We start from the raw sequence: 18203 nt of genomic DNA on the forward strand, positions 1-18203 counted from the left end.
ATTGGTAAAAGTGTGCCCTGCACCATTCAGAAAGTGGTTACTGATTTTGGAGGACGATATGTTATTCTAGTGGTGGATGTCCATCAACCAAAGGTGGTAATAGTGAGTGTCCCCCTGCCACTGCCCTTTCAGACGCAGATCTTGACTGACCTCCTGGTGACTTTGGCTCCTTATAGGCACCTTCCCTTGCTTATGACAAGGGATTTCAATGCAATCCTGGATGACGGGCTCGACACCTCTAATCCGCGGAGACTGGCTTCCCCTGAATTTTTATCCTGGGTTACCACGGCTCAGCTCAGAGCTCTGGAGGTTTAAGAACCCGGATGTGCGGAGCTACTCCTGCTGGTCAGGGGTCCACAGGACGGCATCCAGGGTAGACCTGGCTTTCGCGAATGTGAGTTGCCTGCGTCTGGTACAAACTGCCGCGTATTCGGCTGGTGGTCTGTCGGACCACAACCCCTTGCTGGTGACCCTCTCGTTGGCTGACAGGGGCAGGAAAGGTGCCTGGCGCCTGTCCTCGGGCTGGTTGCAGGTTGAACAGGTGAAACAGCAGGTGGAGTCTCCTATGTCTGCTTACTGGGATGACAATGCATCTTCTGCGGGAGGGGAGGTGGAGTGGGATGCATTTAAGGCGGTCATAAGGGGGCATTATATTTCTGCCATCAAGTCGGTCCGTAAAGAGTAATGCAGGGAGGGAAGCTTTTCAACTTGAGGGGTGCAGGCTGGAGGAGGAGTATAAGACTGCTCCCGGGGCCGCCTCAGGCATATGCGGCCTTGGAGGTAGCCAGACGGCAACTGGCTTTGTTGGATACCAATTTTGCTCACACCAACATATGTCATAGAGCAGAGTCACTCTTTGAGAAGGGAGACAAGAATGGTAAGCTGCTGGCCTTTCTGGTGGCAGACCAGTGGGCGACGGTCAGTGTTCCTTGTGTTAGATCACGGACTGGGGATCTGATCAGGGACCCTCACACGATCATGCAGACCTTTGTTCAATATTATTCCGAGGTATACTCACCTTTGCTTGGGGTATGACGAGGAGGAGCTAGTGCAGCTTCTCTCTGTTCTTCCTGTGTCGGTCTTGGAGGAGGACGATGGGGCCTGGCTCGAGAATGACCTTACTCTGCGGGAGATTGAGGCAGCTATTCTCTCTCTCTCCCCCCCCCCCCCATAAATCTCCTGGCCCGGATGGGTTCCCGGTGGAGTGGTATTGGCAATACTCAGATTCGCTGGCGCCCAGACTCCAGTCCCTTTATGCAGAGTGTTTAGAAAGAGCAGCGCTGCCACGGTCCATGTTAGAGGCATGTGTGATTCTATTGCCCAAACCGGGCAAGGACCATACTCTGTTCCTCTTACCATCCCATAGCCTTGCTTAAGGCGGATTTAAAAATCCTTACAAAGGTCTTGGCTACCAGGCTGGCGGTGGTACTCCCCTCCCTTGTGGATATAGATCAGACGGACTTTATGCCGGGGAAGTCCACGGATACGAACCTCCGCCGCCTGTTTACTAATCTGCAAATTAAGCATAATTGGCTGAGGACTAGAGTGGTGGTTTCGCTGGACATAGTCAAGACCTTTGATTCTGTGGATTAGACTTATATGGGGCTGGTGTTGAGGCGCATGGGGTTTGGTCCGAAATTCTGCAAGTAGATTTCCCTTCTCTATTCCACACCCCAAATGGCTTTGAAGATTGGGTCTTCGATTTCCCCCTTTTTCACAGTCAGCAGGGGGACAAGACAGGGCTGCCCTCTATCGACCTTTCTATTCTCCTTGATGATAGAGCTGTTGGCCATAGCGCTACGTACTTCCCCGGAGGTCAGAACATTGGAGGTTGGCTCCATTAAGGAATGCCTGGCGCTATACGCTGATGATATGTTATTGTTTTTGAGCGATCCCGGTCGATCCCGGCAGGCAGTTTTTAATATTTTGGATACATTTGCTAAATTCTCTGGTCTCAAGGTGAACTGGGACAAGTCCACCATTCTGGCACTAGATCCTGGTACCAGGGCTGCGGCTGATGCCACGCTGATGCTTCAGTGGGTTGCCAGTTTCACGTATCTGGGAGTCCGAATTTCTGCGTGAGTGGCGGACTATCTTAGTTTGAATCTACTGCCTCTACTGAATGTCCTTAAGCGGAGAACGGTGGTGTTGAGAAATCTGCCGCTGTCTGGAGCGCATAAACCTTCTAAAAATGAAAATACTTCCTTTTTTTGTACTTTCTCCGCAATTCCCCTGTGTAGGTCCCCTGTTCCTTATTCCGTAGGGTACATTGCTTGATGGGCTCCTTTGTCTGGGGTAACTCTCCTCCTAGAATAGGCCTAAAGGTGCTTCAGGAACCATGAAGACAGGGGCTATTGCTCTGCCGGACTTATACATACAACAGGAGGAACCCTCTGGGTGGGACTCTTAAGGGCAGTGAGTAGACAAATTATGAATTTCGAAGGAGTATAAGAAAGTATAGGAAAAGAGTAAAAAAAAAAAAAAAGAAAAGAATTTTGCTCAAAAAATATATAAAGTTTATTGCATAATACATGTAAAAAAATTAATCACTTGAACCAGGAGAAAACCTCCGGATCGGTAAAATAGAATGATGTGGTTGCACAATGTCATACACAACACCTGACAAAAGAAAGGAGCATATTGTGGAAAACATAGATAGCTAAGACCCCTTGTATAAGTACTTTCTAGCAGGACAAGGGGTGTTTGCACACAGTTGGCTCAGCGACGATGGGGATGCTGCCACAGTGTTGGAGGCAGCGGTGCTGGGCTCGTATGAGAGTCTGACTCCTTCTGTATTGCGGCCCTGGGGTCAACTTTCCCCTAACAGGGACGATGTGTACCACTATCAAAGCTTGGGACCAGATGCAGGCACCCTTGTGGCTGAATCCTCGCTTTCCCCATCTCCAGAGGGGAGGAGGATGAGAAGGAAGAGGGGGGGAGGGAGGGGAGGAAAGGGGGGGGGAGGGAGGGGAGGAAGGGAGGGAGAGGGGGGGGGAGGGAGGGGGGAGGGAGGGGAGAAGGGGGGGGAGGGAGGGGGGGAGGGAGGGAGGAAGGGGGGGAGGAGGGGAGGGGGGGAGGGAGGAGGGGGGGAGGGAGGGAGGGAGGAGGGAGGGAGGAAGGGGAGGGAGGGAGGGGAGGAAGGGGGAGCAAGAGGGAGGGGGAGCAAGAGGGGGGGAAGGGAGGGGAGGAAGGGGAGCAAGAGGGGGGGGGAGCAAGAGGGAGGGGAGCAAGAGGGAGGGGAGCAAGAGGGAGGGGAGCAAGGAGGGAGGGGAGCAAGAGGGGGGGGAGGGAGGGGAGGAAGAGGGGGGGGAGGGGAGGGGAGGGAGGGGAGGAGGGGGGGAGGGGAGGAGGGGGGAGGAGAGGAAGAGGGGGGAGGGGAGGAAGAGGGGGGAGGGGAGGAAGGGGGGGAGGGGAGGAAGGGGGGGAGGGGAGGAAGGGGGGGAGGGGAGGAAGGAAGAGGGGGGAGAGGGGAGGAAGAGAGGGGGGAGGGGGAGGAAGAGAGGGGGGAGGGGGAGGAAGGAAGAGGGGGGAGGGGAGGAAGGAAGAGGGGGGAGGGGAGGAAGGGAGGAAGGAAGGAAGAGGGGGGAGGGGAGGAAGGAAGAGGGGGGAGGGAGGGAGGGAGGAAGAGGGGGGAGGGGAGGGAGGGGGGGAGGAAGAGGAGGGAGGGAGGGAGGGAGGGAGGAAGAGGGGGGGAGGGACGAAGAGGGGGGAGGGACGAAGAGGGGAGACGAAGAGGGGGGAGGGACGAAGAGGGGGGAGGGAGGGAGGGGAGGGAGGAAGAGGAGGGAAGGGGGTTTACTGTTTTTTACAGTTTTTTTCTTGTGTGCTTGTACTTGCCCTGCGTGCGCTTTGTTATGTCCTCTTTCTTGTTTGAATCAATAAACAGAAATGTATAAAAAAAAAAAAAAAAAGTATTAAGTCAGCAAAAGAAGTAAACAGAAGGGAGAAGGAGACTTCGGTGAAGTGAATATGACATGCAGGGTATGAAAACTGACTTATGCATAGAACATCATGTATATTTTTGGCCAGCTATTATGCACAGCATTATACATTATCAAAACTTATCAATCCAAATGCTATATCATTGATATTTCCTCATAAATCTCAGCAGAACTGTTAAACGAATGAAAAACACAGACTTAAAAACATACAAGTGGGAAAAACACAATTGTATACAATTTATTTTATCAAATGGAAGGCCATAGCTTGGGTAGCCTACTTATATGTTATTCTGATAGCACCCACCTAAAACTGTCAATGAAGAGTCCTTCCATCTACTCTGAATTGTCATGTTCTGCAATGCGCTTTTCTTTTTGTTGCCTGGCAACCTTATCAGAGTGCTAAAGTGTAACTTGTGTCCACAACCCAGTTACAGGGAAACTTGCTAGAGTGCCAAAATACAAGTGGAAAGATGTATGCATCTGAGTGTGTGTGTGTGTGTGTGTGTGTGTGTGTGTGTGTGTGTGTGTGTATATATATATATATCTCTATCACATACAAAAAAGAATACAGGCTAAAAAGATCTATACAGCCATCTTAGCTTTGTTGCCAACACAAGGATTGTTAAACAGTCTGCTGCATATCATCAACCAAAGGCTAAACAAGGCCCTAAAAAGAAAAGCTTAAGAAGTGATGTATTTAGTATGCGTAGCATGACATGTATAGTAAGTGGATTATTGCTGACTTAAGACTCCTGACAGACCATTGTTTAGCATAACACAAGGTTAGCTTTGCCCCTTACTCACCTTTAGGCCCTTTAACAAGCTTTATTTCCATTATTTTCTCTGTGATCGGCTTTCTTCTTCTGACATATAATCGTACAATGGATCCTGCATCCTTTAATGCCTCAACGGCTTTGCTGTGTGTCACATCATGTACATCCACATCATTCACCCGTAATATACAGTCATTAACCCTGAGGAGACAGCAATGGATATTTTAAGAAAGGTAATGATTTAATCCAGGCTAGCGAACGTACAGTTTACACTGACGACATGTCAAACGTAAAAGTGCATATGATTCAGGTTTAATACAACAGTTTTCTACACCGGATACTGTGGATCCTAATTTACAATCAATGTCTTAAAGACACAAAATGTACAAAACTCTAAAGACAAGCACACAATGTGAACTAAGTTTCCCTCTTTAGATACTGATCATCAATGATGCCTCACCTGACAAAATCACACACGGTCTTCTCATACACACAGGGATGTGCATATCATATCGGCAAACACCCAAGACGTGCAATTTCAGGCAGGTGGGTTTTTGTTTTATTGGTTTACTCTTGCTGCGGGTAAGCAGCAGGGATTACTTTATTTTTAGCAGTCAATTCTCTTTTCACTAAAAGCGATCCGACCTGCCGATTAGCTGCTGGATTGCATTTTTAAAATCAGCAGGAGGAGGGGTCATCCCCACTGCTTGCCGATGTTTCTAGGGCTTACCATTCTCACCGGTGAGCCAGAGAAACGATCTGACGGTTTGCGCAACTGGCCATAGAGGTAAGGCGAGACAATCTGGTCTCTCCTTACCTCTATGATCTAGAAGGCCGGTAGAGATGTCATGATGTCACTTCTGATTTTGTGTGACTGTAAACAATGTTTTTATTTTATCCATTTATTTTTTTGAGGAAAGCATCAGATTTAAATTTTTTTTTTTTTATCTGATGCTTTCAAGGGTAAAGGATAGATCTGGGGTCTTACTCCAGGTCTCTCCATAAAGAGGGACCTGTCATGCTTTATGGTTATCATAGAGCAACTGTAACTCTAAACTGGTAAGCTGTAAAAAATGTTAAAGCGTCATCTAAGGAGATTTTTAAGTATCTTAGTTTTGTAGTTTGTCGTCATTCCACAAGCGTGATATGTGACTGAGTCAGTCCTCCCTTTTGTCCAACTGTCCCAGAATCCCTCATCCTGTACGGGTGAGACCCCTGAATACACCGACCTTTCTCCCTAAATAGGGACCACAAGCCAAATATCGTGCCACATAGCACCTGTCAAGGACCCACCCTTGGTGTCCTGTACAGCAGTCAAATCCATCTAGAATGTTTAGGATGTTTAAATGGACGACAAAGATGGTAGAACAATGTTCTGGTTAAGGTGGAGGGAAGAAAAGAGGATTTGGGCCCCAAATGCTTTGTCCTTACGTAGGACAAGAAAGGATTCTTTACAGGTTAAGCTCCCCAGCTCAGAAACACGCCTTGCAGAAGTGATCAGGGTGGGAAAGGCAACCTTAAGACTAAGAATAGGTAGGGGAATATCTCTGATTGGTTCAGAAGTTCTAAAACACCTCCCTTGACAGAGCCACACTCCCACATTGGAAGGGGTTACTGCTTGTTTATGTCTAGGGATCAGAAAAGCAGTTTAGCTCGGAGTCCTCGCATCCAATGTATATAGTCCCTGTGCTGGTCCCGTTAACAAAAAGCCTTAACCTGGGGATCATTAGGGAGAAGAGGCTGCAGAGACCAGTCTAGTAGTGCAGAGGAGCCTGCGGAAGCAGAAGATTGGGCAAGTAAAAGTGCTGTAGCAAGTTCCCTATAAATTAGCAGTTAACCCTTGCAGAGGGCTGGAGTTCAGCTTTAAAGGACAGACAGAACCAGATCAAGGTCCCAAGAATTTACTGGGGAACATACAAGAGGGACAATGTTGAAGGAGACCCTGCTTGTTTATGTCTAGGGATCAGAAAAGCAGTTTAGCTCGGAGTCCTCGCATCCAATGTATATAGTCCCTGTGCTGGTCCCGTTAACAAAAAGCCTTAACCTGGGGATCATTAGGGAGAAGAGGCTGCAGAGACCAGTCTAGTAGTGCAGAGGAGCCTGCGGAAGCAGAAGATTGGGCAAGTAAAAGTGCTGTAGCAAGTTCCCTATAAATTAGCAGTTAACCCTTGCAGAGGGCTGGAGTTCAGTTTAAAGGACAGACAGAACCAGATCAAGGTCCCAAGAATTTACTGGGGAACATACAAGAGGGACAATGTTGAAGGAGACCCTGTACGAAGGCCTTAACTAAGACTGAGTCAAGCGGTCTCTGGAAATGTAAAGCTAAGATTTAACTACTTGCCATTCGGGCCAATTCTGACACTTCGCTCCTACATGTAAAAATCAACTTTTTTGCTTATAAATTACTTAGAACCCCAAAAATGTTATATAATTTTTTTCTTTTCAAATCTAAACTTTATTAAGTTACATAGAATGGGTACATCAAAACAGAAACACATTATCCTCCACACATTGAAGTTAACAGATATAATACTTGTTGTACAACCAGGTGAAAGAATATCATAGTTAGGTTAGATGTGAGGCACCCACTCTTGACCTTTTTATAGTTCAGGCAAGTAAAAGGGCGAGAGGGCAAGGGGGAATAGAGAGGAATAGCGGGGATGAGTAAAAGGATGGAAGGAGGATTGGTGGGAAAGGAAAAAAAAAAAGTGGGGGGGGAGGTATTACCGTACTGTCCCATCTGTAACCTCTATGATAGGTGGTCTGAATGATTTCTTAATGGTAGGCAGTCTGGAATGCTTATGTGCTAAGTAGGCCCATCCCTTCTGCGGATACTATGAATAGGTTCCAAAGTCTCCATCTTTTGGATTGTTTTTCTTTTTGTGCTGGGCTGTCAGAATAAGGGCTTTGATTTTCTTTTAATTGATTTAATTTTTTAGAGCCAGTGTGCTACCGTTTTTTTCCAGCATAGGGGTATGCATGCTTTAGCGGCGTTTGTCATATGCCGGATAATGGACTTGTATGAACGGGTTGGAATATCCGAGATATGCAATAGGAAGAAGGCTGGGTTGTCTGGTATCACATGTTCCGTGAATTTCTGGATGATCCTTTTGACCTTTTTCTAGAAGTGTGTCAGTTTGTGACATGGCCATAATATATGGAGCAACTCCATATATTCCAACAACTATTAGATGTTTAAGGAAAGAATGTATGTAAAGAGCTTGGGGTGTAGTACCAAGTTAAGATTTTAAAGTTGGTCTCTTGGATCCTGGTACATACTGATGTCCCTAGGGCTAGACTGATCATCGTTTGTCGCTCTGTCAAGAATGTTCAGTTTAGTTCTGCTTCCCACTTTCTCCAGCAGGGTAAATTAGGCAGTTCAGAGGCTATGGTCAGCAGTAACATACGTTTTAGATATGGTTTGATAGTCCCCTCCCCCTCGCAGTATTAAAAAAATATATATATATATATATATATATATATACATATACATATACATATATACACATACATACATATACAGGGCTTGACAAATTTTCCTGAAATCTAGGAGCCAACTAAAAAAGTTAGGAGCCAGTTTTTTTTTTTTTTTTAACAACCAACCTAGCTTTATTTCCAAAAAATAACGTACTAAATTTACACTTAAAGATGACTAGAACCCCACTCTCCTCTATAGCGCAATCGGATGGAAACAGACTGTCTGTCTGTTTCCATCCGATGCCATCTGATCCGATCCACGGGATGGATAGAAAATAGAACCACCATCCGTCTGCTTTTGGCAGACAGGATCAGATTGCGGCAGATTACTGCTCCATAGAGGAGACTGAAGGGTCCGATCAGGTCTGCCTGAAAAACTGACAGGCGAACCTGATCAGACAGCCCGTGTGAAAGGGGCCTTCAGCTGTGGCATGGCGACAAGGTAAATTATAATAATTATTATACTATATAATTTTTTTTTTTTTTTATAATTTAAAAAAATAAAATAATAATTAATAAACACACTCCCTGTCCACTTACCTTTTAAGCAAAGGTAAGTGGACAGGGAGATGAAGCCTGTAAAAACTTCCCTCTCATCTCCTCTTGGGGAAGGAGATGGACAGTCATTGAGGACAGGCAGGGGAAACAGCCATTGGTTACTGCTTGTCAAACTCCCGGCCACCACAAGAGGGCGCCAGTTCCCCATTCTCTCACTGAAGAAAACCTCAATTATCAGATGGCGCGGTAGTCTGTGCACTCGGGGAGTGGTTGGGGGGGCGCAAAAGGGACAGGACACCTCCTGCAGGGCACCCCAGGTGCCAGGACGCTAATTCTAGTCGCCAATGCGACCTGGCGCCCGGGGTTTGTCAAGCCCTGTGTATATATATATATATATATATATATATATATATATATATATTTATTTTATTTTTTTTTTTTTTAGCAGAGGCCCTATAAAATAAAATGATGGGTGCTGCAAATTTTTATGTCACAAAATTGAATCCGACCGTGGACAGATGGAAAAATAAGGTGCTTAAAAATCTTCATAGGCGACGCTTTAAAGGCCTTTACTACAGGTTACTAGTTTAGAGAGGTCACCGACAGGACAACGCAGGGAACTACGACACCCTACACGCAGATGTAGCAGCAGCCAAAAAGGTCACCTTCTGCGACAGAGTAAGCAAAGGAAGTTCACAAAGGGAGCTTTTGAAGTACCGACGGTACCAAATTGAGATCCCAGGGATCTCACCGGAGAAGCCAGATGGCAAACTCCCTGCACAAAAGTGTGAACTAAGGACTTCACAGCCAACGGCCTTTGGAAAAATATGGCCAAAGCGGAAATCTGGCCTATGATTGTGCCCAAAACCAAACATTGATCTACACCTAGTTGTAGAAATTCCAACAGGCGGGACACAGAAAAGAAACAGGGAGAAACAGGGAGAACCCCCCCCCCCCTTCCCCCCTCAAGTAATGTACGCCTTCCAAACTCGATGATAAACCTTCCTGGAAGTAGATTTTCTAGCCTTTAACAGAGTAGGAATCACCGACTCCGACAGCATTCTGTCCTTCAGCACCTGGCTTTCAATAGCCAAGCCGTTAAAGCTAGCGACTGTAAAGCAGAATGGAAGATTGGTCCCTAAGACAGAAGATCTTCCCTGAGAGGAAGTTGAGAGGAAGTTTCCAAGGGAGGTCTGCTACCAGCCTCACCAGTCCTCTGTACTAAGACCGGCAAGGCCATTCTGGTGTCACCAGAATGACTGGAATCCCTTCTACCTTGATTCTGCATAGCAGTCTCGACAGAAGTTGAATTGGAGGAAATGGGTAAAACCAGACAATACTGACCCCAAGGAGCCACCAGGGCATCTGCAACATCCCAAGACATTGTCACAAACCCCTGCACCTTCCAGTTGAGACGAGAGGCCAACAGGTCCACATAGGGGTCCCCCCACCAGAGACACAGCTGATGAAACACCTCCGGGTGAAGAGACCATTCTCCCTGAGCCAACGTCTGCCGACTGAGATAGTCCGCTTGCCAATTCTCTACCCCCTAGTTCTGCCCACCTCAATGTCGGCTACTTCCCAGACCCCCAGGGCATTCCTTGTGCCCCCTTGATTGACATATGCCACCGCCATAGCATTGTCCGATTGTATCCTCACTCTGCATCCTTGCAGACAATCCATTCACTGAGACAGTCTATTGCCTGAATCTCCAGTATGTTGATCGGCAGACTTGACTCTCTCCAGTCCAAACACCTTGGGCCGTGTATACTCCCAAGGCACCTCCCCACCCGGACAGATTAGCATCCATAGAAATCACTGTCTAATACAGGGGAAGAAAGGATTTTCCCAGGCGAAGCACCGGGGAGTGGAGCCACCATATCAGAGACCCCCTCGTACCCTGAATCAATAGGATCAGATCGTCCAACGACAGCAGATCCTTGTTCCATTAAGCCAGAATCTCTTTGCAGAGGTCTGCTATATAACTGAGCAAAAGGAACCGCCTCGAAGGTGGAAACCATCAGACCCAGCACTTGCATGCAAGTCCACAGCGACGACCGACAGTTGGACAACAAGAGCCATATCGAAGTTTCACCTGTGAAAAACTCCCAGGCCAAAGCTGAATCCAGCTTCAGACCCACGTACTCTAGCTTGGTGGACGGAGTCAAAACCGATTTACTGAAAATTCAGTGTCCATCCGAACTCCTGTAGAGCCTGCACAGTAATGTCCAAGTCGACTTCTAGAGCGGAAAAAAACTCTGCATGCAGAAGCAGATCGTCCAGGAAAACTAGTACAGTTAAACCTTGGATTGCGAGCATAATTCGTTCCGGAAGCATGCTTGTAATCCAAAGCACTCTTATATCAAAGCAAATTTCCCCATAAGAAATAATGGAAACTCAGATGATTCGTTCCACAACCATTTATTCATAAATCCTTCAATTTATAGTCCATATAAAAAGATTATAGCATTGCGATAGGTTATATAACCATAAAATGTCCATCCACAAATAGCCGCTTCCACAACGGTATTAGAAGCAAAATCCAGCAGGAGCTACAGAGTACCAAAGAGAAGAGAGGCGCCTCTAAGTGTAGCAATATGGTTCCATTTAATGAAGGTGCAATATTTAGCAACTCACAAGGTTGATGAATAAAACAGGCACATCTAAGTACGCAGGCATCCGGGGTAAAGCTGTCCACATAGACTATCTTCTGCACCGCCGGCTGCCAGTCTGTAATCCTGACCAGGAAGACCACCCTGCAGTAAAGCGATCTGAAAGCGAGGGGCAAAATGGAAGGGATGACGTAGATGGCGATGCGGAGGATGGTCCTATGTGGACAGCTTTACCCCTGATGCCTGCATCCTTAGATGTGCCTGTTCCAATCATCAACTATGTGAGTTGCTAAATGTTGTACCTTCATTAAATGTAACCATATTGCTACACTTAGAGGCGCCTCTCTTCTCTTTTATACTCAGCTGTGACTTGAGGCTACTTGTATATCAAGACATCGCTTGTAAACCAAGTCAAAATTTATTTGAAAATTTTGCTTGTCTTGCAAAGCGCTCTTAAACCAAGTTACTCTCAAACCAAGGTTTTACTGTACTGCGATCCGCTTCTGCCAAATCAAGGCCAACACCGGGGCCAAAACCTTTGTGAACACCCGAGGAGTAGAAGCGAGACCAAAAAGTTAACATCACGAATTGATAATGCTCCTTGCCCATGGCAAAACGAAAAAAACGCTGATGCCCGACATATATTGCAATATGAAGGCAAGAGTCCTCGAGATTGATAGAAGCTAGAAAATCCCCTTGATGAAGGGAAGCCCCTACCGTGCGGATGGATTCCGTCCAAAATTTCTGAACTCGCACAAAGTGGTTCAGAGCCTTGAGGTCCAAGATCGGGCAAACCTTGCCTTCCCTCCTGGGAACGGTAAACAGATTTGAATAAAAACCTTGAAAAACGTTCAGACTCTGGAACCGGCACAATGACTCCTTGTGCTAACAGGTCCTGCACTGCAACATATAGGCCCTGCAGCCGATTGTGAGGCAGGCGTTAAGTTGGACGGAAAGAACCTTGCCGGAGGCAAGGACCGAAAATTGATCTTGTAGCCGAACCGAATCAACTCGTGATCCCATTTGTCCTGAATGAGCAAAGTCCATCGGACTGGAAAGAAGAGAAGACGTTCCCCCCCCAACCCAGAAGCGGGTGAGGGTGCTCCTTCGGGCTGGGAAATGGTTTGTCTGCAGAACCAGAAGTGCAAGTTTTTGACTTACTATACCAGGGTCTCAAATATTTTCTTCCTGCGATCCAGACAAACGAAAGAGCCTGCTTGTGAGCAGAGGAAAAAGGACCACGCTTACGAGGTTCTTTGCCCCTAGCAATCTGCGGAAGTAATGTGCTTTTACCTCCAGTAAGGCCCCAAATGATCTCCTTCATAGAGGCGCTGAACAAACGGTCACCTACACAAAAGGTAGATCAGTCTGCACCTTTTTAGAAGCCTGGTCAGCCAACCAGTACTTCAACCAAATCATGCGGCGAAGAATCACGGCCGTCACAGATACCCTGCCAGCCAAGGGGGACGCATCCAAAGATGCATCACAAATTTACTGTAGCCCCGGATCAACTGATCTGCCAGCTCCGCCAGCTCAGGAGGGTGTTGGCACCCTTCCAGATCCTGGAGTAAAATGTTTGCCTATTCAGTTAAGGTCTGGGATACCAAGGTGATAGCAAACACCGGCCTCAACATGGAACCTGCCAAGGTGAAAAGGAAACGGACCAAAGCCTCAGCTCTCTTGTCCACAGAATCCCTAAAGGATGGATAATTCTTCACTGGCAAGAGTGTGGCCTGGAAACCCGAGTCCACCGACAGTGGAATCGTTTGTTTCTTTAGGAGAGACTTCTCCAAAGGAATATCTCCCAGCAAAACGCTTAGGTATTCCAACCATGCGTTTCGGGAAAGCCCATTGACTAGTGACAATCTCGTGAAAATAGGCAGGAACGGGGAACACCTTAGTCCCCTTTGAAGATCTGCAGGTGCCAAGCTGCACCGGTGTCACCGACTCTGCATTAGCTGAGTCCTCCAACTTTAAAGTTTCCCGCTCTGACAATCAATGCACCATTGCTTTTCATGCGCAGCTGACTCGTGTCTGCGGTGGCCAAATCCACCTCAGATACAGGATACAGGTGAAGGTGGTGGTGGTGAGGGGGGGGGGGGGGGGGCGCTTCTCGCTAGGCTGCCTTTGCAGGGCCACATCAACCTTTGACACAAGTGACTGCAGGGCTGCCGCCAGGGCAGACAGACCAAGGGGGGTACCGCAGCTTACTTACCGTAAAATTATTTTCTCTGAGTCCTCTGACAGTCGCCGCCGATCCATAAAAGCCTTCACTAATGGGTAATGGCGCCCTCTGCAGGAGTAAGCTAGGCAGATAGAAATGTTAATACAAAAATTTTCTATACTTAGACAGACCTCTAGGGGGCTGTCCCCAGCCATTATCCCTGATTCAGTCACAACTGGTCCTCCGCTTTATGCTGCCTAGCGTAGGAGTAGGCTAGCTCTTCCTGGCCGGGACCCAGTGTCCCGGTTTTTCTGTTTTTTTCTGACAATATGTATTTTTTTTCTGAAAATAGGTTTTTATTTCTCTCACTATCACTAGTTAGTCAGGGACTTTTTCCTGGAGGACTACAAGTGACTGCAGAGCTGGGCCCCAACGAGCGTCGCAGGTTACTGGTGCGCCCAGGCTTTGCAACGACAGTGCCCCTCGGAATGGGGGCTAACCTGCGGAGCTGCGTCTTCGCTGAGGGTGTCTCAAACCGGAAGGCCCGCGTGTTGCCAGCATCCCTCCTTGGCTGACGGCACCCCCACTTAGGAATGTCTCCCGTATCAGAGCGGTGCCCACTTCCCTGGACTGGTGAGTACTGATGCCCCCTTTTCCCTGGGGACATTTGGGGGGTTTGTGGGCCCACTCTTAGGGGATGGCAGGGCTGGTGGTCTCTGTGGGATCCCCATCTGGCTGGCTTGTTGTTGTTTCCCTCCCTCCCTGGCCCTGCTAAGGGGCGCTGTGTGAGGTACTTGTGTTACCTGGGGGGTTTTGGGAGGGGCTCCATAGCGGTGTGGGGTCTCCCTAGGGTCCCCTGTGGTAGGCAGACCTCGTGTGTACGCTTCGTTTGGCGCTGTTTTAGCGTGGCCGCCATTTTAGGTGAGGGCAGGTCACTGGGCTCTGTGTGTGGGCAGCAGCCATGTCATGTATACTGCCTTGCTGCCGATCGGGCGCCATCTTAGGTAAGGGCTCAAAGACTCAATCCCTCTATCCAGGTCTGTAAAGACTGGGAACTCTTCAACCAGGACCACAGTAGATTTGTTCAGCCTGGAAACCAGGTGGTCCACCTTCGATGGTAGTGCATCCATCTCGTTTACACCGAGTCCACGAAGGGGTAGCGCCATTTAAAAATGCTTTGGCACCACTAACATTTGTTTTATGTGCCCCCAACGTTCGTTGACAATTTTGTCAAAAAGTTTGGGACAAGGGAAAACCTTGCCTGACATCTGGGATTTGCATGTGCCAAAAAAAAAAACACCTGCGTCTATGACGCTGCAGAATCATTCACCTTTTTAAAGTTTCCTGCACTGACACTGAGTGCTTCCACCAGCGCGCTTTCCCACACAGCTTTAGACGAGGATATATCGTTCTCGCCATTCGAGTGCGATGACACAGATCCCTCAGGGTGACATGCATCCACGGCGGCCATATCTACCTCAGAATCTGAGGATACAGGGGAGGGCGTAGGGCGCTTTTTATTATTTTTGATAATGGTATTTTTGATAATCATATCAACTTTTGACACCAGGTTTTCCAAAACTGCCGTTAAAGCAGACAGGGGATGCGACCCGGAGGGCCCCGCAACAGCAAGGAGGGGATCTGTAGGTGAAATTTGTTCCTGGGACTCCAAATGAACCCTGGAATAGTGCAGTGTCACTTTACTACTTCAGTACAGTGCACTTTCACCCCCTTCCTGCCCAGGCCAATTTTCAGCGCTGTCACATTTTGAATGACAATTGCCGGGTCATGCTACACTGTACCCAAATTAAATTTTTATCATTTTTTTTCCACACAAATAGAGCTTTCTTTTGGTGGCATTTAATTACCACTGGGATTTGTATTTCTTACAAAAAAAAAAAAATACAGAAAATTAAAAAAAATATAAAATGTATATATATTTAATGTGAAAATAAGTAAGTTTTCTCCTTCACTGATGTGCCCTGATGAGGCGGCACTGATGGGCACTGAAGAGGAGGTACTAATATGCCGCACTGATAGGTGGCACTGACAGGCGGCACAGATGAGCAGGCACTGACTGGCAACACTGTGGGCACTGTTTTTTAACATTTCTGTAATCAGGGCACTGATGATTATTGCCCGGATTACCTTTTCTAGGTTCCCCTTTGAGGAGGAGCTGCTGATCGGCTCTCCTCACCACACACTCAGAGAGTAAGGCAAGGAGAGCCGATAAACAGCACTTCCTCATTTACATGTGACCGGCTGTGATTGGACAAGTCATTGGCTCTTTACCAAGATCGGGGTCACACCATGTCCTAGCAACACGGCGTGGCCACGACTGCCGCACTGCGCCCGCAGGCGCGCGAGAGAGGCTTTTCTGGTGCGCCGTCCTAAGACGGAGTCCCAGAACAATAGCGGTACTGCTCCGCCATCATTTGGCAGTGGGCAGGCGGGAAGTTAAGAAAACTGCAATAAACTGACCCACACCATTGCAGCAGCGGAACTACAAGCCACAGCCACCAGCACTGCAGACAGCAGGGTGAGAGACCTACAGGGACCCCAATAGACATACCACCATTCGATATGGAAGAGAACAGGATCGGTTTGTCATGGTGAAAAAACGATCTTCACAGGAAGAGAAAATACCTGGGTCATCACTAGAGTAAAGGCCTAGCTGCTCCCTGTTGTCCAGCAATCGCAGACTCCAAGAAAATGGCAGCTCAATGCATTTCTATAGGGAAACCACAAAAAAATGGCCGCCCATGCATTTCAATGGGGAAAAACTTTTAATAAGGCAGGAGAATTATACAGGAAAATGGCAGCCCCCCACGGTGCGCTATGCGGTCTCCAGGATCCCCTAAGGGGTCCAAAAGATGTGTTGAATTGGGGGGTCCCCGGCAGGGACCCCCACCAGGATAAACCCCCCCCCCCCAAGCGCGGCCACATAGTGGCCTTGGCACGTCCACCCCCGAGGACCCCCGACGCTGACTGAGGTAGGTACCTCTATGACTGGTGAAGACGGAGGCCTTGGGGGAGCCTGGCACCTACCAAGATGCCATGGGAAATGAGGAGTACCCGAGGGTCAGACTTGCCCGAGGGGCCCACGTTCACCCCGAGACTGCAAGGGTTATGAGGGGACACTTACTCACCGTACCAATGATATTGGGTTGGCACCATTCCGGACAGACTGCCTCTCCACTCTGGGTGGGGGTGTTGATGGCCAAGGGGTACGCTGCGACTCAGGCCGAACCAGGTCGTGTGCGTACCCGGCGAGGTTTTTCACTCGTGGGCCAGCCCCTGTCTTTGGGGCTCTGTCGTGGCGCAGCCTAGCTCTGGGCTATAACCTGAGCATGCTAGCTGGGAGACCTTAAGGATCTAGGATATCCAGTCCGAAAACCAGGCTGGCTGTTATTTGCAGTTCTCTCAGGAACTTGACTAGCTAAAAAAAAAAAAAAATGTATTTTTAACAAAGGTTCCCGTTAAAAATAAAAGAACAAGCTAAGACCGAAGTCCCAGCCGGGAACTAGGTCCTACTCCTAACTACTCCTAAACTAGGCAGAAACAAACTGAAGGCTATAGAAGAGAGTGTGTGTGTGTGTGTGTGTGTGTGTGTGTGTGTGTGTGTGTGTGCCTGCAGGGACTGCCCCATAGGCATGGTAAAGTTTTTTCTGCCTAGTGTCCTACTCCTGTAGGGGGCAGCATAACCCAATGGTCATGAAGAATATGGAGCTGTGTTTGTCAATGAACGATAGAGAAATATATATTTTATTTAATTCTTATCAATTTACAAAATGCAAACTGAGTGAACAGAAAAATCGAAATTAATAATTGCTGCGACTACACTTTTGCTTCAAACCAGTGTCAATTCTTACACTTGTTCAAAGTCAGGGATTATGTAGGATTAAAGTCAGGTGTATGATCATCAATTTCATACATACAGTGGGGATCGAAAGTTTGGGCACCCCAGGTAAAAATTTGTATTAATGTGCATAAAGAAGCCAAGGAAAGATGGAAAAATCTCCAAAAGGCATCAAATTACAGATTAGACATTCTTATAATATGTCAACAAAAGTTAGATTTTATTTCCATCGACACTTTCAAAATTACAGAAAACAAAAAAATGGTGTCGGCAAAAGTTTGGGCACCCTGCAGAATCTATAGCATGCACTGCCCCCTTTGCAAGGCTGAGACCTGCCAGTGTCATGGATTGTTCTCAATCATTGTCTGGGAAGACCAGGTGATGCCAATCTCAAAGGTTTTAAATGCCCAGACTCATCTGACCTTGCCCCAACAATCAGCACCATGGGATCTTCTAAGCAGTTGTCTAGAAAACTGAAAAAAGTTGAAGGCTAGAAGAAGATAGCAAAGCGTTTTCAGATGTCAATATCCTCTGTTCGGAATGTAATTATGAAATGGCAGTCATCAGGAAAAGTGGAAGTTAAAGCAAGATCTGGAAGACCAACAAAAATATCAGACAGAACAGCTCGCAGGATTGTGAGAAAAACAATTCAAAACCGACGTTTGACTGCACGATCCCTCCAGAAAGATCTGGCAGACACTGGAGATGTGGTACACTATTCCACTATAAAGAGATACTTGTACAAATATGGTCTTCATGGAAGAATCATCAGAAGAAAACCTCTTCTACGTCCTCACCACAAAAATCAGTGTTTGAACTTTGCAAATGAACATATAGACAAGCCTGATGCATTTTGGAAACAAGTTCTGTGGACCGATG

General features: G+C 47.5%; 1 protein-coding gene across 23 annotated transcripts in view; it reads right to left on the minus strand.

Annotated features, from left to right (window-relative positions):
* Positions 1–18203, minus strand: part of DLG1 (discs large MAGUK scaffold protein 1) — an 818929-nt gene that overhangs the window by 359588 nt on the left and 441138 nt on the right. For all 23 annotated transcript variants that reach the window (XM_082251441.1, XM_082251439.1, XM_082251438.1 and 20 more), the window contains one exon: positions 4746–4915. In XM_082251441.1, the coding sequence (XP_082107567.1) occupies positions 4746–4915 (170 nt within the window). The remainder of the gene's footprint in view (positions 1–4745; positions 4916–18203) is intronic.

The sequence above is a fragment of the Pelophylax lessonae genome (genome assembly GCF_965119305.1).
Source record: "Pelophylax lessonae genome assembly, chromosome: 3".
NCBI lineage: Eukaryota > Metazoa > Chordata > Amphibia > Anura > Ranidae > Pelophylax > Pelophylax lessonae.